We start from the raw sequence: 19,991 nt of genomic DNA on the forward strand, positions 1-19,991 counted from the left end.
TGCATGCGGAGCCGCAAAGCCTTGCTGTTCGAACCATTGGTTGTCACCTTATTTCGTGAGCTGGACGGTCAGTCAGTCAGTCAGTCAGTCAGTCAGTCAGTCAGTCAGTCAGTCAGCCAGTCAGCCAGCCAGCTAGCTAGCTAGCGGGCCAGTCGCTCGGCGAGTCTGAACGACTTGTAGGCTTGTTTGGCGATTGCTCAGACGGTTCACTCGCTCCGCTTGTCGGTTATTCAGCTTTCAGTCGGTCGCTTTCTCGATAAATGGTCAGTTGTTTACTGCGATTGAAGTTTGGGGGGAAGGGGGAAGTTACTTCTTAAAGGAACGAGTCGTAAGAAGAGCAGACTTTGGCCTCCGTCTTCTCGGAAATACCGCCACCTTCTGGGCTTTGGAGGTGGGACGCTATTGTGGCCGTCTCTCGTGCGAGAAAATCAAGGTGATCCCTTTGCGTTCACGTTGATGCGGGAAAGATGGCTCTGGATATGAACATCAAGGGCCTGCTGTTGAAAACGCTGGAAGACCTGAGGCAGGAGGACTTCAAGAAGTTCAAGTTTTATACGGACCTGCCCAAGCGCGTCAAAGAAAACGCAGACCCGATTGACATCGCCGAACAGCTGACCAACAAGCACGGCAAGAGCGCGGGGGAGAAGACCATCGAGATTCTCGAGAAGATCAACAACAACGACCTGGCCCAGAAGCTGCGCAACGACCTGGCGCAAATCACAGGTAAGGTGAACGTGGCTTCTGATGGGGGGGGCTTACCTGAAAACTCTCAGGTGATACAAATGATGGCAACAGCTCTGGCCTCCTTCACTTGTTTCCTTGAGCGGCGGCGGTGGCAGCATGGCTGCGGCACGCTTGCGGCCAGGCCTAACGACACGGGATCTCCTTCTGCGCCCTCAGGTAGCATCTCCTCAGTGGATAACGAGCTGATCGGCAAATTCAAGCGGGAGCTGCAAGAGAACCTGCGGAAGAGCTACCTCACTGTTCCCGAGGGCAACACGGGGCACAGCCGGCAGGAGCCTCTGGAGAACGTCTACACCGAGCTCAACATTAGCCGCGGCGTCGCCGGTCTCCCCGACAAGCAGCACGAGGTCCTTCAGATGGAGATGTGCGGCGTGGCCGAGGAGGAGTCCATCCAGCCGTGCGACATCTTCGAAAGCCAGGAGCCCCTTCGCACGATGCTCACCGTGGGCTTCGCGGGCGTCGGGAAGACTTTCCTGGTGCGCAAGTTTGTCCTGGACTGGGCCAGCGGGGGAACCAACACAGACGTGGACTTCATCTTTCCCTTCGCCTTCCGCGAGTTGAACTTGCAGGAGGAGAAAAGCTTTTCGCTGGCGGAGCTCATCCGACTCTTTGTCTGGGAGAGCAAGGCCATCAAGATGCTGGACCTCATCTTGGTCAGTCTGCAAGAGTCGGCCAACCGCCACTACCAGTCCAGCGAGATCAAGATTTTGTTTGTGCTGGACGGCCTGGACGAGTCCCGCCTCAAACTGGACCTGAGCGACGAGCGCAAGGAGCGCCTGGATGTGACCCGAGCCTACCCCGTGGAGGTGCTCCTGGCGCATCTCATCAAGGGGAACCTGCTTCCCTGCGCCCGGGTTTGGATCACCACGCGGCCCCAGGCGGCCCACGACATCCCGCCGCGCCTGGTGGACGGCAGAACCGAGGTGAAAGGCTTCAGCGACTCCCAGAGGCTGGACTACTTCAGGAAGAAGTTTCCCGCCGAGGAGGACGTCATCAAGCACATCCAAAAGTCCCGCACCGTTTTCATCATGTGCCACTTGCCCATCTTCTGCTGGCTCACCGCCACCATTCTTCAAGACTGTCGGAAACACGGAAAGGAGCTGCCCAAAACCCTGACCGAGATGTACACAGAGTTCCTGCTCTATCACCTGGACAAGTCCAAGGAGCGAGACAGCCGGAAGAGCACGGCGTACGTCAAAGCGCTGGCCAAGCTGGCTTTTCAGCACCTGATGAAAAAGCAACACATCTTCTACGAGAAAGACTTGCAGGAAAGCGGCTTGGATGACCCGCAGGGCGCAAAAGACTCGGGAGTCTTCACCGTGGTCTTCAAGGAGGTACCCCCGCTCAAGAAATACCAACGCAAGATGTTTCAGTTCATCCACCTGACCGTCCAGGAATATCTGGCCGCGCTCTACGTGATGATGAGCCTGTTCCAGGACAACAAGAACGTGCTGGACGATTCCGGGTGGACGCTGAAAGGCCTCCTGTTGCTTTGGAAGTCGAAGTCGCTCGCTGAAGTCCATGAGGCGGCCATCCGCAAAGCCTCCGAGAGTGAAGGAAACCTGGACTTGTTCGTCCGCTTCCTGCTGGGCCTCTCCTTGCAGTGCAACCAGGATCTCCTGGGTGACCTGCTGAAGGTTCCCGAGAACTACAGACACAGCAACGCAGAAACGGTCCGCTTGATCAAGCGACGGATCGAGCGGAATTCTCCCGAGGAGAACATCAACTTGTTCTACTGCCTGAACGAGCTGAAGGACGAGTCCCTGCTAGAGCAGATCCAACAATACCTAAAAGGGGGGGAATTGTCCACGGGGGACCTACCTCCGGCCATGTGGTCGGCCCTGCTCTTCTTCTTGCGGGCTTCCGACGAAGCCATGAGCTGCTTCGACCTCCGGAAATACGCTCCGTCCGAGAAGGGGCTCCGGATTCTGCTGCCGGTGGTCAAGGCTTCCCAAAAATCCGTGTAGGTGCCGTCGAGCCAGCACGCTGAACCGGCCGCGCACATGTCAGCAGCCCAAACCCTCTTGTCTTCTCAGGCTCGAGAGCTGCAATCTGAGCAAGAAAAGCTGCGAGGCGCTGGCCTCCGTTCTAAGCTCGTCCCGCACACTGAGCCATCTGGATCTCAGCTGGAACAACTTGCACGACCACGGGCTGGAGGCGCTCGCCGCCGGACTGGCAAAGCCGCAGTGCACCTTGCAAGATCTCACGTAAGGCTCTCCTCGAGCGGCAGAAGGCCAGCCGGCCCAAGAACCTTGGGCTTGTGTCAGCCGCCCTTTTGTCTTCTCAGGCTCAGGGGCTGCAATCTGAGCAAGAAAAGCTGCGAGGCGCTGGCCTCCGTTCTAAGCTCACCCTGCAACCTGAGCCATCTGGATCTCAGCAGAAACGACTTGCGTGACGACGGGCTGGAGGCGCTCGCTGCCGGACTGGCAAAGCCGCAGTGCACCTTGCAAGTTCTCAGGTAAGGCTCTCCTCGAGAACCTTGGGCTTGTGTCAGCCGCCCTCTTGTCTTCTCAGGCTGGTGTGGTGCGGGATTGGCACGCGAGGATGCGTCTCACTGGCCAAGGCTCTCCGGTCCAACCCCTCCCACCTCCAAGAGCTGGACCTGGGAGGCAATGGCATCGGAGAGGAAGGAAAGCGGGCCTTGGCGGAGGTCCAAAAGGATGCTCGCTGCAGTCTGAAGATCGATTGGTAGGTTCCAAACGTCTGCCAGGGTGCCGTTGAAGAAAATGGCTTCCAAAAAGTCGCTCGCGCCTAGCTCCAAAAACAGATTTGCTGACATCGGATTGAATAAGGTAGAGAAGCACACATGAAATCAATCAAAGGAACTGTTTTGATTCTAACTTCATGATGTGCACTTTGACCTCACAAATGTTTTGGGGCATATTGCCTGAATGAAGTGTTCAACGCATGCCTGGTGTTTTTCCTCAAACGCTGAATGCTTGGTTATAGTTCTCGTATGTTTTGTCTAGGCTGCCTGATTTGACTTTATACAGGATGCTTGATTGGACGTCATCGAAGCCAGCCTTGGATCTTCTGGGAGTGTTCTCAAAGTCAAAGTCAAAGTCAGCTTTATTGTCAATTTCTCCACATGCCAAAGACACACAAAGAAACCGAAATTTCGTTCCCCCCTATCCCACGGTGACAAGACATGGCTCACAACAGACAAACAGTAAACAAGTATAACAAAAGCGTGCTGAATAAATAATGAATAAATAACAACAAATAAATAAATAAATAAGAGGAGCAAAAAAAAAAAAAAGGAGCAAGTGCGCGTACAGCAGACATTCCCGAAAATAGCGCAACAGTGCCGCACGCTACGCAGAAGGGGGTAGCGAGTTCAGGGCCCTAACAGCCTGGAGAAAGAAGCTGTTGGCTGATGAGTCTGGTGGTGCGGGAGGGAGCGCAGGCTCCTGTACCTCTTCCCAGAGGGCAGATGGTCAAACAAAGAGTGAGCCGGGTGACTCACATCACTTGCAATCGAGGTTGCCTTGCGGGCGAGATGGGAGGTGTAAATGTCCTTCAGGGAGGGGAGCGAAGCACCAATAATCTTACCAGCCGTATTCACTATGCGCTGCAGGGCCTTCAAGTTCTGTTCAGTGCAGTTACCACCCCAGACAGCGATGCAACTGTTGAGGACGCTCTCAATGGTGCCACGGTAGAATGTAGACAGGACTGCCTGAGGAGCACATGCACGCCTGAGCTTCCGCAGGAAGTACAGGCGGCGCTGAGCTTTCTTTGCCAGTGACAAGGTGTTAGCGAACCAGGAGAGGTCCTCACTGATGTGCACCCCCAGGAACTTGGTGCAGCTCACCCTCTCCACCACAGCACCGTCGATGATCAGCGGCAGGTGTGTTTTGTGACCCTTCCGGAAGTCGACAATGATTTCCTTGGTCTTACCGACGTTCAGCAGGAGGTTGTTGTCCCTGCACCACGTGGTCAGAAGGTCAACTTCCGACCTGTACCGAGTCTCGTCGCCCTTCGTGATGAGACCCACCAGAGTCGTGTCGTCAGCAAACTTCGGTTGTCGCTGTAGGTCGCAGTGCAGTCATGCGTCAGCAGGGTGAAGAGCAATGGACTGAGCACGCAGCCCTGGGGGGCCCCCGTGCTCAGCGTGATGCTGGCGGAGATTTTGTCGCCAACACGCACCACCTGAGGCCTCTGACAGAGGAAGTCCAGTATCCAGTTGCAGAGGGAGGTACTGAGGCCCAGCTCGTCGAGTTTGCAGATGAGTCGCTGCGGCACAATGGTGTTGAAGGCAGAGCTGAAGTCCACAAACAGCAACCTCACATATGAGTCCTTTCTCTCCAGGTGGGTGAGGGCCGAGTGGAGGGCAGAGCAGATGGCATCCTCAGAGGACCGCTCGGCACAGTACGCAAACTGGAAAGGGTCAATGGTGGGGGGGAGAACGGACTTGATGTGCTCCATGACCAGCCGCTCAGAGTTGAGACATGATATGGCGCTTGGCTGTGTTGAAGTCTGTTTGCCCTTGTCCTGATGTTCCTGTAGCGCCTCCCCGAGGTCAAACAGGACAGATCCAGGGTGGGAGCTGTCTTCTGAGATAGGCCCGCCCAATTGATAGATTGACAGATACCTTCGGGATCCCCTGGAGAACCAGTGAAGTGATACAAAATACATCATGTTTTTGTGATTGTACATATGTTGCTTTGTGTTATTCAGTCCAATAAATGCAATTGCTATCCGGCAGTGATGGGCACATGAGGCTTCCTTGGGCTTTGAGGCTTTCCCACCAAACGGTTTGTAGATAGGTCCGTTTCTCGAGTGCACACAAACCCCCCCTGCTGGTCTAAAGGAGTCATTTATTCCAGTCATGAGAATGACATTCACTTTGATATTTTGCTTCATGTGGCCTGATCCAAACGAATCAAATGTCTTTCTGTAAGTGCATTCACGTGTAACATTGAAGGAGGTGGAATATTGTGTTTCAATCTGTAAGTAAACACCTTCAATGTCTATCAAGACACTAAAAGTTATTTGGGGAAATGAGCTCAAAATGTTCCCACACCGGGGAACGTTTCCTTTTTCCAAACGGTTCGTTTGCAAAGGATCTCGTACGGTCGCACAGAAACTCGAATTGCGCGGGCAAGACAGGGGAGGGACGGACGCCTTGCCGCGTTTATGTGTCACGGCACCCATCACGGAACTGATTGAATGAGCAAGAAAACTGGCGATGTATTTTTTTTGTTTGTTTTCTTGAGAGCGCTCGTGCGCCCCCACGCGGATTGCGCCCATATTACCCATAGCAAAAAACCGGCCCTGTTGGTAATTAATTACATGACGTTGCAAGACAAAAGCAAAAGTAAGTTTAACTTCGAGGGCACGCCCTGAAGAATCGGTATGGGATGTCAATCGGCGTGATAGATAGAAATCAGCCTGACCTCGTACGAGTTACCGCGCGAAAAACTTAAGTACCCCGTTTGATCACTTGCAGGCCAAAGTGGTATGTATGGATGGATGGATGGATGGATGGATGGATGGATGGATGGATGGATGGATGGATGGATGGATGGATGGATGGATGGATGGTTGACTTTTGTATTTGATGTGTATGTTTTGTAAACCTACTAGGGTGACTAGATAGACCTGTTTTTTGTTCATGAGTGTATGATGACACAAACGACATGGTCTCTGGATAGCAGTAGCATTTATCGGCCGAACAAAACAGGTGTACAATGACAAAAACTTATGTGCACTGACATTTGTGAGTTTTTTTGGCGTTTGTGTCTTTATTTGTTCGTATTTAATTATGAATTGACTTACTTATTCCCCCGCCTGCTGCCCGATGACTGCTGGGCTCCAGCACGAACGCCTGCGAATCCCGTGGTGTCAGGACTCGTCCCGGGTTGCTTTACTATGTCTGTTACCATGGTTCCTTTTGGCGTCGCCCCTCCCCTCACCTGTTCTACCAGTTCTAGGTATGGCTGTGATGTAAAAGGAAGCGAAGCTCCCAGTAAACTCTTGTCTCCTTTGCCAACCAACCAGCTTAGGATAATTGCACCGCAAAGACTCTTTCCAATTGATCAAACGCAAGATCCATTTTGGCGTGCCCTCAGCTCGTCGACGTCCACGAGATCTTGGGAGGGCGGGATGTGCGCTGCGCTGCCGCCGCCGCGGCTGCCGCGGCTGCTGCGGCTGCTGGACTCGCACGGGAGGAGGGCTGGGGGAGCGTGGTCTTGTCAGCTCAAGGCTATTTTCCGACTGCTTACAGTCATCCCTTTGCGTTCAGGTTGATGCGGGAAAGATGGCTCTGGATATGAACATCAAGGACCTGCTGTTGAAAACGCTGGAAGACCTGGGGCGGGAGGACTTCAAGAAGTTCAAGTTTTATACGGACCTGCCCGAGAGCGTCAAAGAAAACGCAGACCGGACTGACATCACTGCACGGCTGATGAACAGGCACGGCAAGAACGCGGGGGAGAAGACCATCCAGATTCTGGAGAAGATCAACAACTACAACCTGGCCCAGAAGCTGCGCAACGACCTGGCGCAAATCACAGGTAAGGTGAACGTGGCTTCTGGTGGAGGGAGGGGGGGGGGGGCTTACCTGAAAACTCTCAGGTGATACAAATGATGGCAACAGCTCTGGCCTCCTTCACTTGTCTCCTTGAGCGGTGGCGGCGGCAGCATGGCTGCGGCACGCTTGCGGCCAGGCCTAACGACACGGGATCTCCTTCTGCGCCCTCAGGTAGTATCTCCTCAGTGGATTACGAGCTGATCGGCAAATTCAAGCGGGAGCTGCAAGAGAACCTGCGGAAGAGCTACCTCAAGGTTCCCGAGGGCAACACGGGGTACAGCCGGCAGGAGCCTCTGGAGAACATCTACACCGAGCTCAACATTAGCCGCGGCGTCGCCGGTCTGCCCGACAAGCAGCACGAGGTCCTTCAGATGGAGATGTGCGGCGTGGCCGAGGAGGAGTCCATCCAGCCGTGCGACATCTTCGAAAGCCAGGAGCCCCTTCGCACGATGCTCACCGTGGGCTTCGCGGGCATCGGGAAGACTTTCCTGGTGCGCAAGTTTGTCCTGGACTGGGCCAGCGGGAGAACCAACACAGACGTGGACTTCATCTTTCCCTTCGCCTTCCGCGAGTTGAACTTGGAGGAGAAAAGCTTTTCGCTGGCGGAGCTCATCCGACTCTTTGTCTGGGAGAGCAAGGCCATCAAGATGCTGGAGCACATCTTGGTCAGTCTGCAAGAGTCGGCCAACCGCCACTACCAGTCCAGCGAGATCAAGATTTTGTTTGTGCTGGACGGCCTGGACGAGTCCCGCCTCAAACTGGACCTGAGCGACGAGCGCAAGGTGGACCCGGACGTGACCCGAGCCTACCCCGTGGAGGTGCTCCTGGCGCATCTCATCAAGGGGAACCTGCTTCCCTGCGCCCGGGTTTGGATCACCACGCGGCCCCAGGCGGCCCACGACATCCCGCCGCGCCTGGTGGACGGCAGAACCGAGGTGAAAGGCTTCAGCGACTCCCAGAGGCTGGACTACTTCAGGAAGAGGTTCCCCGCCGAGGAGGACGTCATCAAGCACATCCAAAAGTCCCGCACCGTTTTCATCATGTGCCACTTGCCCATCTTCTGCTGGCTCACCGCCACCGTTCTCCAAGACTGTCGGGATGCCGGAACGGAGCTGCCCAAAACCCTGACCGAGATGTACACAGAGTTCCTGCTCTATCACCTGGACAAGTCCAAGGAGCGAGACAGCCGGAAGAGCACGGCGTACGTCAAAGCGCTGGCCAAGCTGGCTTTTCAGCACCTGATGAAAAAGCAACAGATCTTCTACGAGAGCGACTTGCGGGAAAGCGGATTGGATGACCCGCAGGGCGCCAAACACTCGGGAATCTTCACCGTGGTCTTCAAGGAGGTACCCCCGCTCAAGAAATACCAACGCAGCAAGATGTTTCAGTTCATCCACCTGACCGTCCAGGAATATCTGGCCGCTCTCTACGTGATGATGAGCCTGTTCCAGGACAACAAGAACGTCCTGGACGATTCTGGGTGGACGCTGAAACGCCTCCTGTTGCTTTGGAAGCGGAAACCGCTCACTTGGCGGGTACACGAGGCGGCCATCTGCAAAGCCTCCGAGAGTGAGGGAAACCTGGACTTGTTCCTCCGCTTCCTGCTGGGCCTCTCCTTGCAGTGCAACCAGGATCTCCTGGGTGAGCTGCTGAAGGTTCCCGAGAACTACAGACACAGCAACGCAGAAACGGTCCGCTTGATCAAGCGACGGATCGAGCGGAATTCTCCCGAGGAGAACATCAACTTGTTCTACTGCCTGAACGAGCTGAAGGACGAGTCCCTGCTGGAGCAGATCCAACAATCCCTAAAAGGGGGGGAATTGTCCACGGAGGACCTACCTCCGGCCATGTGGTCGGCCCTGGTCTTCTTCTTGCGGGCTTCCGACGAAGCCATGAGCTTCTTCGACCTCCGGAAATACGCTCCGTCCGAGAAGGGGCTCCTGATGCTGCTGCCGGTGGTCAAGGCTTCTCAAAAATCCGTGTAGGTGCCGTCGAGCCAGCACGCTGAACCGGCCGCGCACATGTCAGCAGCCCAAAGCCTCTTGTCTTCTCAGGCTCAGGAACTGCAAGCTGAGCAAGAAAAGCTGCGAGGCGCTGGCCCCCGTTCTAAGCTCGTCCCGCACCCTGAGCCATCTGGATCTCAGCTGGAACGACTTGCACGACGACGGGCTGGAGGCGCTCGCCGCCGGACTGGCAAAGCCGCAGTGCACCTTGCAAGTTCTCAGGTAAGGCTCTCCTCGAGCGGCAGAAGGCCAGCCGGCCCAAGAACCTTGGGCTTGTGTCAGCCGCCCTTTTGTCTTCTCAGGCTCTATCGCTGCAAGCTGAGCAAGAAAAGCTGCGAGGCGCTGGCCTCCGTTCTAAGCTCACCCTGCAACCTGAGCCATCTGGATCTCAGCTGGAACGACTTGCACAACGACGGGCTGGAGGCGCTCGCCGCCGGACTGGCAAAGCCGCAGTGCACCTTGCAAGATCTCACGTAAGGCTCTCCTTGAGCCGGCCCAAGAACCTTGGGCTTGTGTCAGCCGCCCTTTTGTCTTCTCAGGCTCGAGAACTGCAAGCTGAGCAAGAAAAGCTGCGAGGCGCTGGCCCCCGTTCTAAGCTCGTCCCGCACCCTGAGCCATCTGGATCTCAGCTGGAACGACTTGCACGACGACGGGCTGGAGGCGCTCGCCGCCGGACTGGCAAAGCCGCAGTGCACCTTGCAAGTTCTCAGGTAAGGCTCTCCTCGAGCAGCAGAAGGCCAGCCGGCCCAAGAACCTTGGGCTTGTGTCAGCCGCCCTTTTGTCTTCTCAGGCTCAGGGGCTGCAAGCTGAGCAAGAAAAGCTGCGAGGCGCTGGCCTCCGTTCTAAGCTCGTCCCGCACCCTGAGCCATCTGGATCTCAGCTTCAACAAATTGTGTGACGACGGGCTGGAGGCGCTCGCCGCCGGACTGGCAAAGCCGCAGTGCACCTTGCAAGTTCTCAGGTAAGGCTCTCCTCGAGCCGGCCCAAGAACCTTGGGCCTGTGTCAGCCGCCCTCTTGTCTTCTCAGGCTGGTGTGGTGCGAGATTGGCACGCGAGGATGCGTCTCACTGGCCAAGGCTCTCCGGTCCAACCCCTCCCAGCTCCAACAACTGAACCTCTGGGCCAATTCCATCGGAGAGGAAGGAAAGCGGGCCATGGCGGAGGTCCAAAAGGATTCTCGCTGCAGTCTGAAGATCGATTGGTAGGTTCCAAACGTCTGCCAGGGTGCCGTTGAAGAAAATGGCTTCCAAAAAGTCGCTCGCGCCTAGCTCCAAAAACAGATTTGCTGACATCGGATTGAATAAGGTAGAGAAGCACACATGAAATCAATCAAAGGAACTGTTCTGATTCTAACTTCTTGATGTGCACTTTGACCTGACAAATGTTTTGGGGCATATTGCCTGAATGAAGTGTTCAACGCATGCCTGGTGTTTTTCCTCAAACGCTGAATGCTTGGTTATAGCTCTCGTATGTTTTGTCTAGGCTGCCTGATGCGATGCCAGTGACGCCATTCTTCGATCCTTGGGAAGGGTTCTGAGCACGAACGGATGGATGGATGTGGATGCATGCAGAAGGTCGCCAAGGATCCCTTTCCCCTGGAGCGTTTGGCTGAGGACGCCTGCTATCCAAAAGGAAACGGCAAAGGCCGTCCTTCACGTTAGTTGCTTGATTCTCCGAGCGGTGAAAAAGCATCGATATTTCCACATTTCACAAATAAGACGTGAACTTCAACACAGACGTGTGCTCCTGTCACTCTCCTAACACCCACCCACCCACACGGGCGGGCCTTGACCCTTGACCCTCCGCTTCCTGGCATCATTTGACCTGCTGACACCAAACGCCGACCAATGGTGAATGTTGATGCAAATAATAATTGCATCACAATGCCTTCAATTGACTTGTTTTACCGCCGCGAAATGTAAATACAAGTTGTAGAATGAACTATGACCTCTCATTATAATGTTACGATGGAGCGTGCACCTGTATGTCATTTGTTGAGCGTTTTATGCCGTATTTTGTGTTTACTGCAGCGACGTGAAGTTTTCTCATGTATGTACCGTGGACATTTTACGTCGGTTTTTACCTTGTTTGCGGCAACGGCAAATAGAAGTGAGATACAGTAATCCCTCTTTTATCGCGGATAATCGGTTCCACGAGCATCCGCGATATGTGATGATCCGCAAACTTGTTTTTTTTTAACATCCATCCATCTATACATACATACATACATTGTTTGTGCATCAGTAAGTGTATATAAGTGCATATGTTACCATTAGAACATGAAATAATAGTCTCCTTCCATTCATCGATTACGATTTAAAGCTTTACGGGATTGTATCGATCGAAAACAATTATTGACAAGAATGAAGCAAGGAGTAATTACTTTGATACCAAGCCTGGAAAAGATAAAGAGACCGTTGGATGATTTAAGGCCCAGCATACAGACTCGAATTTGTTTTCTTCCGGAGCAATCGCAAACAGACTCAAAGAGGCAAGAACGGACATCGTGAGTCCGGCTTTATCAAAGGAAGAGTTATTCCTCACAACATTAGGCTTGTTTTGGATTGAATATAGAATACGTCTCGTGATCCCGTGGAAGATGACGGCTATATACTCCTCCTTGATGTTTGCAAGGCCTTTGACTCTGTCGAATGATGCTTTTATTTTAGAAACACTTACCGTAATTTTCAGAGTAAAAGTTGCTCCGGAATTTAGGTCGCATTAGCCATAAAATGCACAATAACGTGGCAAAAAAACATATATAAGTCGCTCCGGAGTACAAGTCGCATTTTGGGGGGAAATTTATTCGACAAAATCCAACACCAAGAACAGACATGAACGAGCAACAACAGGCTAAACGATAGGTATGCTAACGTGACATAAACACAAACGAAGAGCTGAGAACGGGCCTGACGTAACATTCAGAGTTATTAAAAAAAAAACGATGACATAAATAACACGTTTATGAAACCATCTGTGTCACTCCAATTCATTCAATCCATCGATCGTCCTTTGTCAACAATGGGTGCGCGCCGCTGACGGCGCTTGCACTTCCAAATATTCCACAGGCCCATATAACGATATATAAATTAGATATCAAATAACTATTATATAAGCAATAATATGATCAAACCATCTGTGCACTCTAAATCATTCAATTCCTTGTCCTTTGTCAACAACGCCGTGCATGCGCCCTGACGTCGGCCTCGTCGTTACTCCACAGATCTAGTTTTTATACGTAACTAGATTACAAATTACAATAGACCGAGAGTGCGTGCAGTAGCTCTTCTGCTTCAACGTTGCGTTTCATCACAAACGGGGCACACTTTTAGTTCCGTTTTTTTTCTCTTTCTGCATCTTAACCATCAGGGACACCTTGAAATTCGAGAATGCAAGACGTAAATGCGAACTACGATGAAATAGGGCACTGTTCTGCCCTCAGAATTGTTTTCATGATGTAGGAAATGTTTTCTATGTAAAGCTGCATACACGATGGTTATTTGTCGTTCGGAAGCAAACCGGAAATGTCTTTTGAAATGCACCGGAAGCTGCGCGTGTTTTTGTTGAAGCGACTTGACAAGCGTCGGCGTTGCAGGCGTCATCTCAGCGAAACTTTCTCCTCTCATGCTCACGGAATCAACGGCTGTAAGTTATCATTGTTTTAGTGGATAACTTTATGATTGTTTATAAGATAAGAAGAAAACTTATAGAAGAAACTAAGTGTGTTTCACTCGTTGTGTTTAACACTGAATCGAACGAAAGGAAGGGAGCAAGACGCTCTGAATCCTGGCTCAAGTGTTCGACACATGAGTTTGGCTGGCTGATGACCTGTGACAACGTACATGAAGTACATCACGCACAGGGAGATCGCTACAGGCACCATACAAAAGAACACTTTCCTTATTAGGGGAAATGAGCTCAAAATGTTCCCACACCGGGGAACGTTTCCTTTTTCCAAACGGTTCGTTTGCAAAGGATCTCGTACGGTCGCACAGAAACTCGAATTCAAAACCAAAAGTAAGTTTAACTTCGAGGGCACGCCATGAAGACTCGGTATGGGCTCTCGGTCGGCGTGATAGATAGAAATCAGCCTGACCTCCTACGAGTTGCTGCGCGAAAAAGATAAGTCGTTCAAGTAAAGTAATCTTGGGAGGGAGGGCGGGATGTGCGCTGCGCTGCCGCCGCGGCAGCCGCCGCGGCTGCTGGACTCGCACGGGAGGAGGGCTGGGGGAGCGTGGTCTTGTCAGCTCAAGGCTATTTTCCGACTGCTTAAAGTCATCCCTTTGCGTTCAGGTTGATGCGGGAAAGATGGCTCTGGATATGAACATCAAGGACCTGCTGTTGAAAACGCTGGAAGACCTGGGGCAGGAGGACTTCAAGAAGTTCAAGTTTTATACGGACCTGCCCAAGCGCGTCAAAGAAAACGCAGACCCGATTGACATCGCCGAACAGCTGACCAACAAGCACGGCAAGAGCGCGGGGGAGAAGACCATCGAGATTCTGGAGAACAACAACAACAACAACCTGGCCCAGAAGCTGCGCAACGACCTGGCGAAAATCACAGGTAAGATGAACGTGGCTTCTGGTGGAGGGGGGGGGGCTTACCTGAAAACTCTCAGGTGATACAAATGATGGCAACAGCTCTGGCCTCCTTCACTTGTCTCCTTGAGCGGCGGCGGCGGCAGCATGGCTGCGGCACGCTTGCGGCCAGGCCTAAAGACGGTTTTGCGACACGGGATCTCCTTCTGCGCCCTCAGGTAGCATCTCCTCAGTGGATAACAAGCAGATCGGCAAATTCAAGCGGGAGCTGCAAGAGAACCTGCGGAAGAGTTACCTCAAGGTTCCCGAGGGCAACACGGGGTACAGCCGGCAGGAGCCTCTGGAGGACGTCTACACCGAGCTCAACATTAGCCGCGGCGTCGCCGGTCTCCCCGACAAGCAGCACGAGGTCCTTCAGATGGAGATGTGCGGCGTGGCCAAGGAGGAGTCCATCCAGCCGTGCGACATCTTCGAAAGCCAGGAGCCCCTTCGCACGATGCTCACCGTGGGCTTCGCGGGCATCGGCAAGACTTTCCTGGTGCGCAAGTTTGTCCTGGACTGGGCCAGCGGGAGAACCAACACAGACGTGGACTTCATCTTTCCCTTCGCCTTCCGCGAGTTGAACTTGGAGGAGGGCAGAAGCTTTTCGCTGGCGGAGCTCATCCGACTCTTCGTCTGGGAGAGCAAGGCCATCAAGATGCTGGAGCACATCTTGGTCAGTCTGCAAGAGTCGGCCAACCGCCACTACCAGTCCAGCGAGATCAAGATTTTGTTTGTGCTGGACGGCCTGGACGAGTCCCGCCTCAAACTGGACCTGAGCGACGAGCGCAAGGTGGACCCGGACGTGACCGGAGCCTACCCCGTGGAGGTGCTCCTGGCGCATCTCATCAAGGGGAACCTGCTTCCCTGCGCCCGGGTTTGGATCACCACGCGGCCCCAGGCGGCCCACGACATCCCGCCGCGCCTGGTGGACGGCAGAACCGAGGTGAAAGGCTTCAGCGACTCCCAGAGGCTGGACTACTTCAGGAAGAGGTTCCCCGCCGAGGAGGACGTCATCAAGCACATCCAAAAGTCCCGCACCGTTTTCATCATGTGCCACTTGCCCATCTTCTGCTGGCTCACCGCCACCGTTCTCCAAGACTGTCGGGATGCCGGAAAGGAGCTGCCCAAAACCCTGACCGAGATGTACACAGAGTTCCTGCTCTATCACCTGGACAAGTCCAAGGAGCGAGACAGCCGGAAGAGCACGGCGTACGTCAAAGCGCTGGCCAAGCTGGCTTTTCAGCACCTGATGAAAAAGCAACAGATGTTCTACGAGAGCGACTTGCGGGAAAGCGGCTTGGATGACCTGCAGGGCGCCAAACACTCTGGAATCTTCACCGTGGTCTTCAAGGAGGTACCCCCGCTCAAGAAATACCAACGCAGCAAGATGTTTCAGTTCATCCACCTGACCGTCCAGGAATATCTGGCCGCTCTCTACGTGATGATGAGCCTGTTCCAGGACAACAAGAACGTGCTGGACGATTCCGGGTGGACGCTGAAAGGCCTCCTGTTGCTTTGGAAGTCGAAGTCGCTCGCTGGAGTCCATGAGGCGGCCATCCGCAAAGCCTCAGAGAGTGAGGGAAACCTGGACTTGTTCCTCCGCTTCCTGCTGGGCCTCTCCTTGCAGTCCAACCAGGAACTCCTGGGTGAGCTGCTGAAGGTTCCCAAGAACTACAGACATAGCAAGGCAGAAACGGTCCACTTGATAGAGGAACGGATCGAGCGGAATTCTCCCGAGGAGAACATCAACTTGTTCTACTGCCTGAACGAGCTGAAGGACGAGTCCCTGCTGGAGCAGATCCAACAATACCTAAAAGGGGGAAAATTGTCCACGGAGGACCTACCTCCGGCCATGTGGTCGGCCCTGGTCTTCTTCTTGCGGGCTTCCGACGAAGCCATGAGCTGTTTCGACCTCCGGAAATACGCTCCGTCCGAGAAGGGGCTCCGGATGCTGCTGCCGGTGGTCAAGGCTTCTCAAAAATCCGTGTAGGTGCCGTCGAGCCAGCACGCTGAACCGGCCGCGCACATGTCAGCAGCCCAAACCCTCTTGTCTTCTCAGGCTCAAGGGCTGCAATCTGAGCAAGAAAAGCTGCGAGGCGCTGGCCTCCGTTCTAAGCTCGTCCCGCACCCTGAGCCATCTGGATCTCAGCTGGAACGACTTGCACGACGACGGGCTGGAGGCGCTCGCCGCCGGACTGGCAAAGCCGCAGTGCACCTTGCAAGTTCTCACGTAAGACTCTCCCCGAGCGGCAGAAGGCCAGCCGGCCCAAGAACCTTGGGCTTGTGTCAGCCGGCCTTTTGTCTTCTCAGGCTCTGGGGCTGCGAGCTGAGCAAGAAAAGCTGCGAGGCGCTGGCCTCCGTTCTAAGCTCGTCCCGCACCCTGAGCCATCTGGATCTCAGCAACAACAAGTTACACGATGATGGGCTGGAGGCGCTCGCCGCCGGACTGGCAAAGCCGCAGTGCACCTTGCAAGTTCTCAGGTAAGGCTCTCCTCGAGCGGCAGAAGGCCAGCCGGCCCAAGAACCTTGGGCTTGTGTCAGCCGCCCTCTTGTCTTCTCAGGCTCGAGCGCTGCGACCTGAGCAAGAAAAGCTGCGAGGCGCTGGCCTCCGTTCTAAGCTCGTCCCGCACCCTGAGCCGTCTGGATCTCAGCTTCAACAAATTGTGTGACGACGGGCTGGAGGCGCTCGCCGCCGGACTGGCAAAGCCGCAGTGCACCTTGCAAGTTCTCTGGTAAAGCTGTCCTCGAGCGGCAGAAGGCCAGCCGGCCCAAGAACCTTGGGCTTGTGTCAGCCGCCCTTTTGTCTTCTCAGGCTCAGGGGCTGCAAGCTGAGCAAGAAAAGCTGCGAGGCGCTGGCCTCCGTTCTAAGCTCACCCTGCAACCTGAGCCATCTGGATCTCAGCGAGAACAACTTGCACGACGACGGGCTGGAGGCGCTCGCCGCCGGACTGGCAAAGCCGCAGTGCACCTTGCAAGTTCTCACGTAAGGCTCTCCTCGAGCGGCAGAAGGCCAGCCGGCCCAAGAACCTTGGGCTTGTGTCAGCCGCCCTCTTGTCTTCTCAGGCTCTGTGACTGCGATCTGAGCAAGAAAAGCTGCGAGGCGCTGGCCTCCGTTCTAAGCTCGTCCCGCACCCTGAGCCATCTGGATCTCAGCTGTAACAACTTGCACGACGACGGGCTGGAGGCGCTCGCCGCCGGACTGGCAAAGCCGCAGTGCACCTTGCAAGTTCTCACGTAAGGCTCTCCTCGAGCGGCAGAAGGCCAGCCGGGCCAAGAACCTTGGGCTTGTGTCAGCCGCCCTCTTGTCTTCTCAGGCTCAAGAGCTGCAATCTGAGCAAGAAAAGCAGCGAGGCGCTGGCCTCCGTTCTAAGCTCGTCCCGCACCCTGAGCCATCTGGATCTCAGCGGGAACGACTTGCACGACCACGGGCTGGAGGCGCTCGCCGCCGGACTGGCAAAGCCGCAGTGCACCTTGCAAGTTCTCACGTAAGGCTCTCCTCGAGCGGCAGAAGGCCAGCCGGCCCAAGAACCTTGGGCTTGTGTCAGCCGCCCTCTTGTCTTCTCAGGCTCTGTGACTGCGATCTGAGCAAGAAAAGCTGCGAGGCGCTGGCCTCCGTTCTAAGCTCGTCCCGCACCCTGAGCCATCTGGATCTCAGCTTCAACAAATTGTGTGACGACGGGCTGATGGCGCTCGCCGCCGGACTGGCAAAGCCGCAGTGCACCTTGCAAGTTCTCAGGTAAGGCTCTCCTCGAGAACCTTGGGCTTGTCTCAGCCGCCCTCTTGTCATCTCAGGCTGGTGAGGTGCAGGACTGGCACGCGAGGATGCGTCTCACTGGCCAAGGCTCTTCGGTCCAACCCCTCCCACCTCCAAGAGCTGGACCTGGGAGGCAATGGCATCGGAGAGGAAGGAAAGCTGGCCTTGGCGGAGGTCCAAAAGGATCCTCGCTGCAGTCTGAAGATCGATTGGTAGGTTCCAAACGTCTGCCAGGGTGCCGTTGAAGAAAATGGCTTCCAAAAAGTCGCTCGCGCCTAGCTCCTAAAACAGATTTGCTGACATCGGATTGAATAAGGTAGAGAAGCACACATGAAATCAATCAAAGGAAATGTTTTGATTCTATCTTCATGATGTGCACTTTGACATGACAAATGTTTTGGGGCATATTGCCTGAATGAAGTGTTCAACGCATGCCTGGTGTCTTTCCTCAAACGCAGAATGCTTGGTTATAGCTCTCGTATGTTTTGTCTAGGCTGCCTGAATGGGTGTCATCGAAGCCAGCCTTGGATCCTTGGGGAGGGTTCTGAGCACGAACGGATGGATGGATGTGGATGTATGCAGAAGGTCGCCAAGGATCCCTTTCCCCTGGAGCGTTTGGCTGAGGACGCCTGCTGTCCAGAAGGAAACGGCAAAGGCCGTCCTTCACGTTAGTTGCTTGATTCTCCGAGCGGTGAAAAAGCATCGATATTTCCACATTTCACAAATAAGACGTGAACTTCAACACAGACGTGTGCTCCTGTCACTCTCCAACACACGGGCGGGCCTTGACCCTTGGCCCTCCGCTTCCTGGCATCATTTGACCTGCTGACACCAAACGCTGACCAATGGTGAATGTTGATGCAAATAATAATTGCATCATCATGCCTTCAATTGACTTTGATGACTAAAGCGCCACGAAATATAAATACAAGTTGTAGAATGAACAATCAATCGATCTGTGGGTGGTGTGAGTTGATCAGCACGACAGCCTGGGGGAAGAAGCCGTCTCTGTGTCTGCCTGCTGCTTTTGGCGTACAGCGTGCTTTACTCCCTACTCGAGGCCAAAAGCTTTGATGCAATGCCCTTTACATTTCAATTATGTTACTTCCCACAAACACTACATCCATCTGCTCCTGGTTCGCCCCCCCCCCCCTTTGCTCACCCCTGCCTGGGTTAGACAATCTCATATACCTTTTCATGTTTATGTTCATGTGGGCAAATCCTCTCATTATTTCATAGACTTTGTCATGTTTATATGTGTGCAAATCCTATCATTATTTTATACAAACATAACAGAACACAAATACAACACACTCACGATCTGCTCTGTGTACTCATGGGAAGTATTTGCAAGTCACTCGCTCCGTCGAGAGAGAGAGAGAGAGAGAGAGAGAGAGAGAGAGAGAGAGAGAGAGAGAGAGAGAGAGAGAGAGAGAGAGAGAGAGAGAGAGAGAGAGAGAGAGAGAGAGAACTTGGAAGCAGCCATGTTTTGCTAGGCTGTGACTGCACCTCACTTTAATAATTCCTCAATGTAATAATTAGATAAGGTCAATATTAATTGAAACTCCAACAAGTATTCAGTGGCTGCTTCAAATCATTTAAACCCTAAAGAAAATGTTTTCCAACGTCCTCTCAGTTCATTCTACACTTTGTGGATTAACACTTGACACAAACGCACTTATATTTGAGTCATTTCAAATGTGACGCTGTAGCCTAGGCCGACACTCAATAAAATAAAACACTGAGTTCTGCTCAGCCAACAGAAAAAAAAGTAATGCTCTGCATCCGTGGTATGATAAAGAAAAGGCAGTTTGCAAAAAAAAAGGCCAATCCATGATGAACCGCTTCCTTTGCGTGGGAGGAGACAGGTTGAAACTCTGCGTCTCTTGTAATAAACCTGCCAGCGAGCAGGTTATGTTCACCGAGTAAGTTTCCACCGCAGCAAATGACCCAGAGTTTCTGGCACAGTTAACTCCCCTCATTTCAGGGTTAACTAACTCTGAGTTTTCACATAAGCCGCTTTCTGGAATACCCCTCTGGCCATAAGTTATTTTAATGAAGAAACAAAATAAACAAATATAATACAAAAAATAATAATAATTGGCATTTTGTACTGGGAGGGAGGGACGTTAAGTCCTGAAATGTCCACCTCACCTGAGACATGCTCTTGTAGTCCGGCTTCAGGTCTTTCAGTGACTGATTCAGAAGCCCTTTGTCGCTGCGAATCTCCTCCCACACTTTAGCCAGCAGGCTCTGACTCGCCTCCAGGTCGCTGCGAATCGCGGTGTGACTCGCCTTCAGCTGTGCTAATGCGGTCTGGAGCGCCGCCCAGTGGCAGGCTAAGTCGGTGCAGTTGTGGTCCGGGACGATGTTGGGC

General features: G+C 53.6%; 3 protein-coding genes across 13 annotated transcripts; all 3 read left to right on the forward strand.

Annotated features, from left to right (window-relative positions):
* The first annotated feature begins 420 nt into the window (after window positions 1-420).
* Window positions 421-3,942, forward strand: LOC148403118 (NACHT, LRR and PYD domains-containing protein 3-like). Of its 3 annotated transcripts, XM_088395223.1 has the most exons (6): window positions 421-723; window positions 901-2,707; window positions 2,781-2,951; window positions 3,032-3,202; window positions 3,259-3,432; window positions 3,714-3,942. In XM_088395223.1, the coding sequence occupies exons 1-6, from the start codon at window positions 468-470 to the stop codon at window positions 3,925-3,927; spliced, it is 2,793 nt and encodes a 930-aa protein (XP_088251349.1). In that variant the 5' UTR covers window positions 421-467; the 3' UTR covers window positions 3,928-3,942. The 3 variants fall into 3 exon arrangements, with proteins under 3 accessions (XP_088251349.1, XP_088251359.1, XP_088251368.1); XM_088395233.1 differs by lacking the exon at window positions 2,781-2,951 and having other exon boundaries at window positions 422-723; XM_088395242.1 differs by lacking the exon at window positions 3,714-3,942 and having other exon boundaries at window positions 422-723; window positions 3,259-3,454.
* Window positions 3,943-6,079: 2,137 nt separating this feature from the next.
* On the forward strand, window positions 6,080-11,667 carry LOC148403119 (NACHT, LRR and PYD domains-containing protein 3-like). 3 transcript variants are annotated; one of them, XM_088395193.1, is made up of 9 exons: window positions 6,080-6,202; window positions 6,989-7,259; window positions 7,448-9,257; window positions 9,331-9,501; window positions 9,582-9,752; window positions 9,819-9,989; window positions 10,070-10,240; window positions 10,307-10,480; window positions 10,762-11,667. In XM_088395193.1, the coding sequence occupies exons 2-9, from the start codon at window positions 7,004-7,006 to the stop codon at window positions 10,814-10,816; spliced, it is 2,979 nt and encodes a 992-aa protein (XP_088251319.1). In that variant the 5' UTR covers window positions 6,080-6,202; window positions 6,989-7,003; the 3' UTR covers window positions 10,817-11,667. The 3 variants fall into 3 exon arrangements, with proteins under 3 accessions (XP_088251319.1, XP_088251329.1, XP_088251336.1); XM_088395203.1 differs by lacking the exon at window positions 10,070-10,240; XM_088395210.1 differs by lacking the exons at window positions 9,331-9,501; window positions 9,582-9,752; window positions 9,819-9,989.
* Window positions 11,668-11,819: 152 nt separating this feature from the next.
* Window positions 11,820-18,947, forward strand: LOC148403120 (NACHT, LRR and PYD domains-containing protein 3-like). Of its 7 annotated transcripts, XM_088395095.1 has the most exons (12): window positions 11,820-12,924; window positions 13,573-13,843; window positions 14,037-15,846; window positions 15,920-16,090; window positions 16,171-16,341; window positions 16,422-16,592; window positions 16,673-16,843; window positions 16,924-17,094; window positions 17,175-17,345; window positions 17,426-17,596; window positions 17,653-17,826; window positions 18,108-18,947. In XM_088395095.1, the coding sequence occupies exons 1-12, from the start codon at window positions 12,904-12,906 to the stop codon at window positions 18,160-18,162; spliced, it is 3,528 nt and encodes a 1,175-aa protein (XP_088251221.1). In that variant the 5' UTR covers window positions 11,820-12,903; the 3' UTR covers window positions 18,163-18,947. The 7 variants fall into 7 exon arrangements, with proteins under 7 accessions (XP_088251221.1, XP_088251234.1, XP_088251225.1 ...); XM_088395108.1 differs by lacking the exon at window positions 16,422-16,592; XM_088395099.1 differs by lacking the exon at window positions 18,108-18,947 and having other exon boundaries at window positions 17,653-17,830.
* The last annotated feature ends 1,044 nt before the right edge of the window (window positions 18,948-19,991 follow it).

Source organism: Syngnathus floridae, chromosome 1 (genome assembly GCF_059516105.1).
Source record: "Syngnathus floridae isolate MCC-2025c chromosome 1, RoL_Sflo_1.0, whole genome shotgun sequence".
Taxonomy (NCBI): Eukaryota; Metazoa; Chordata; class Actinopteri; order Syngnathiformes; family Syngnathidae; genus Syngnathus; species Syngnathus floridae.

What these genes read in the sequence shown, in the direction of transcription:
- LOC148403119 (XM_088395193.1), top strand. Translation starts at nt 7,004, where the DNA reads ATGGCTCTGGATATGAACATCAAGGACCTGCTGTTGAAAACGCTGGAA. An exon ending in TGCACCTTGCAAGTTCTCAG is followed by an intron (nt 10,241 to 10,306) that starts GTAAGGCTCTCC and finishes TTGTCTTCTCAG; the next exon opens with GCTGGTGTGGTGCGAGATTG. An exon ending in TGCAGTCTGAAGATCGATTG is followed by an intron (nt 10,481 to 10,761) that starts GTAGGTTCCAAA and finishes TGTTTTGTCTAG; the next exon opens with GCTGCCTGATGCGATGCCAG.
- LOC148403118 (XM_088395223.1), top strand. Translation starts at nt 468, where the DNA reads ATGGCTCTGGATATGAACATCAAGGGCCTGCTGTTGAAAACGCTGGAA. An exon ending in CGACCTGGCGCAAATCACAG is followed by an intron (nt 724 to 900) that starts GTAAGGTGAACG and finishes CTGCGCCCTCAG; the next exon opens with GTAGCATCTCCTCAGTGGAT. An exon ending in TGCACCTTGCAAGATCTCAC is followed by an intron (nt 2,952 to 3,031) that starts GTAAGGCTCTCC and finishes TTGTCTTCTCAG; the next exon opens with GCTCAGGGGCTGCAATCTGA.
- LOC148403120 (XM_088395095.1), top strand. Translation starts at nt 12,904, where the DNA reads ATGCTCACGGAATCAACGGCT. An exon ending in TGCACCTTGCAAGTTCTCAC is followed by an intron (nt 16,091 to 16,170) that starts GTAAGACTCTCC and finishes TTGTCTTCTCAG; the next exon opens with GCTCTGGGGCTGCGAGCTGA. An exon ending in TGCACCTTGCAAGTTCTCTG is followed by an intron (nt 16,593 to 16,672) that starts GTAAAGCTGTCC and finishes TTGTCTTCTCAG; the next exon opens with GCTCAGGGGCTGCAAGCTGA.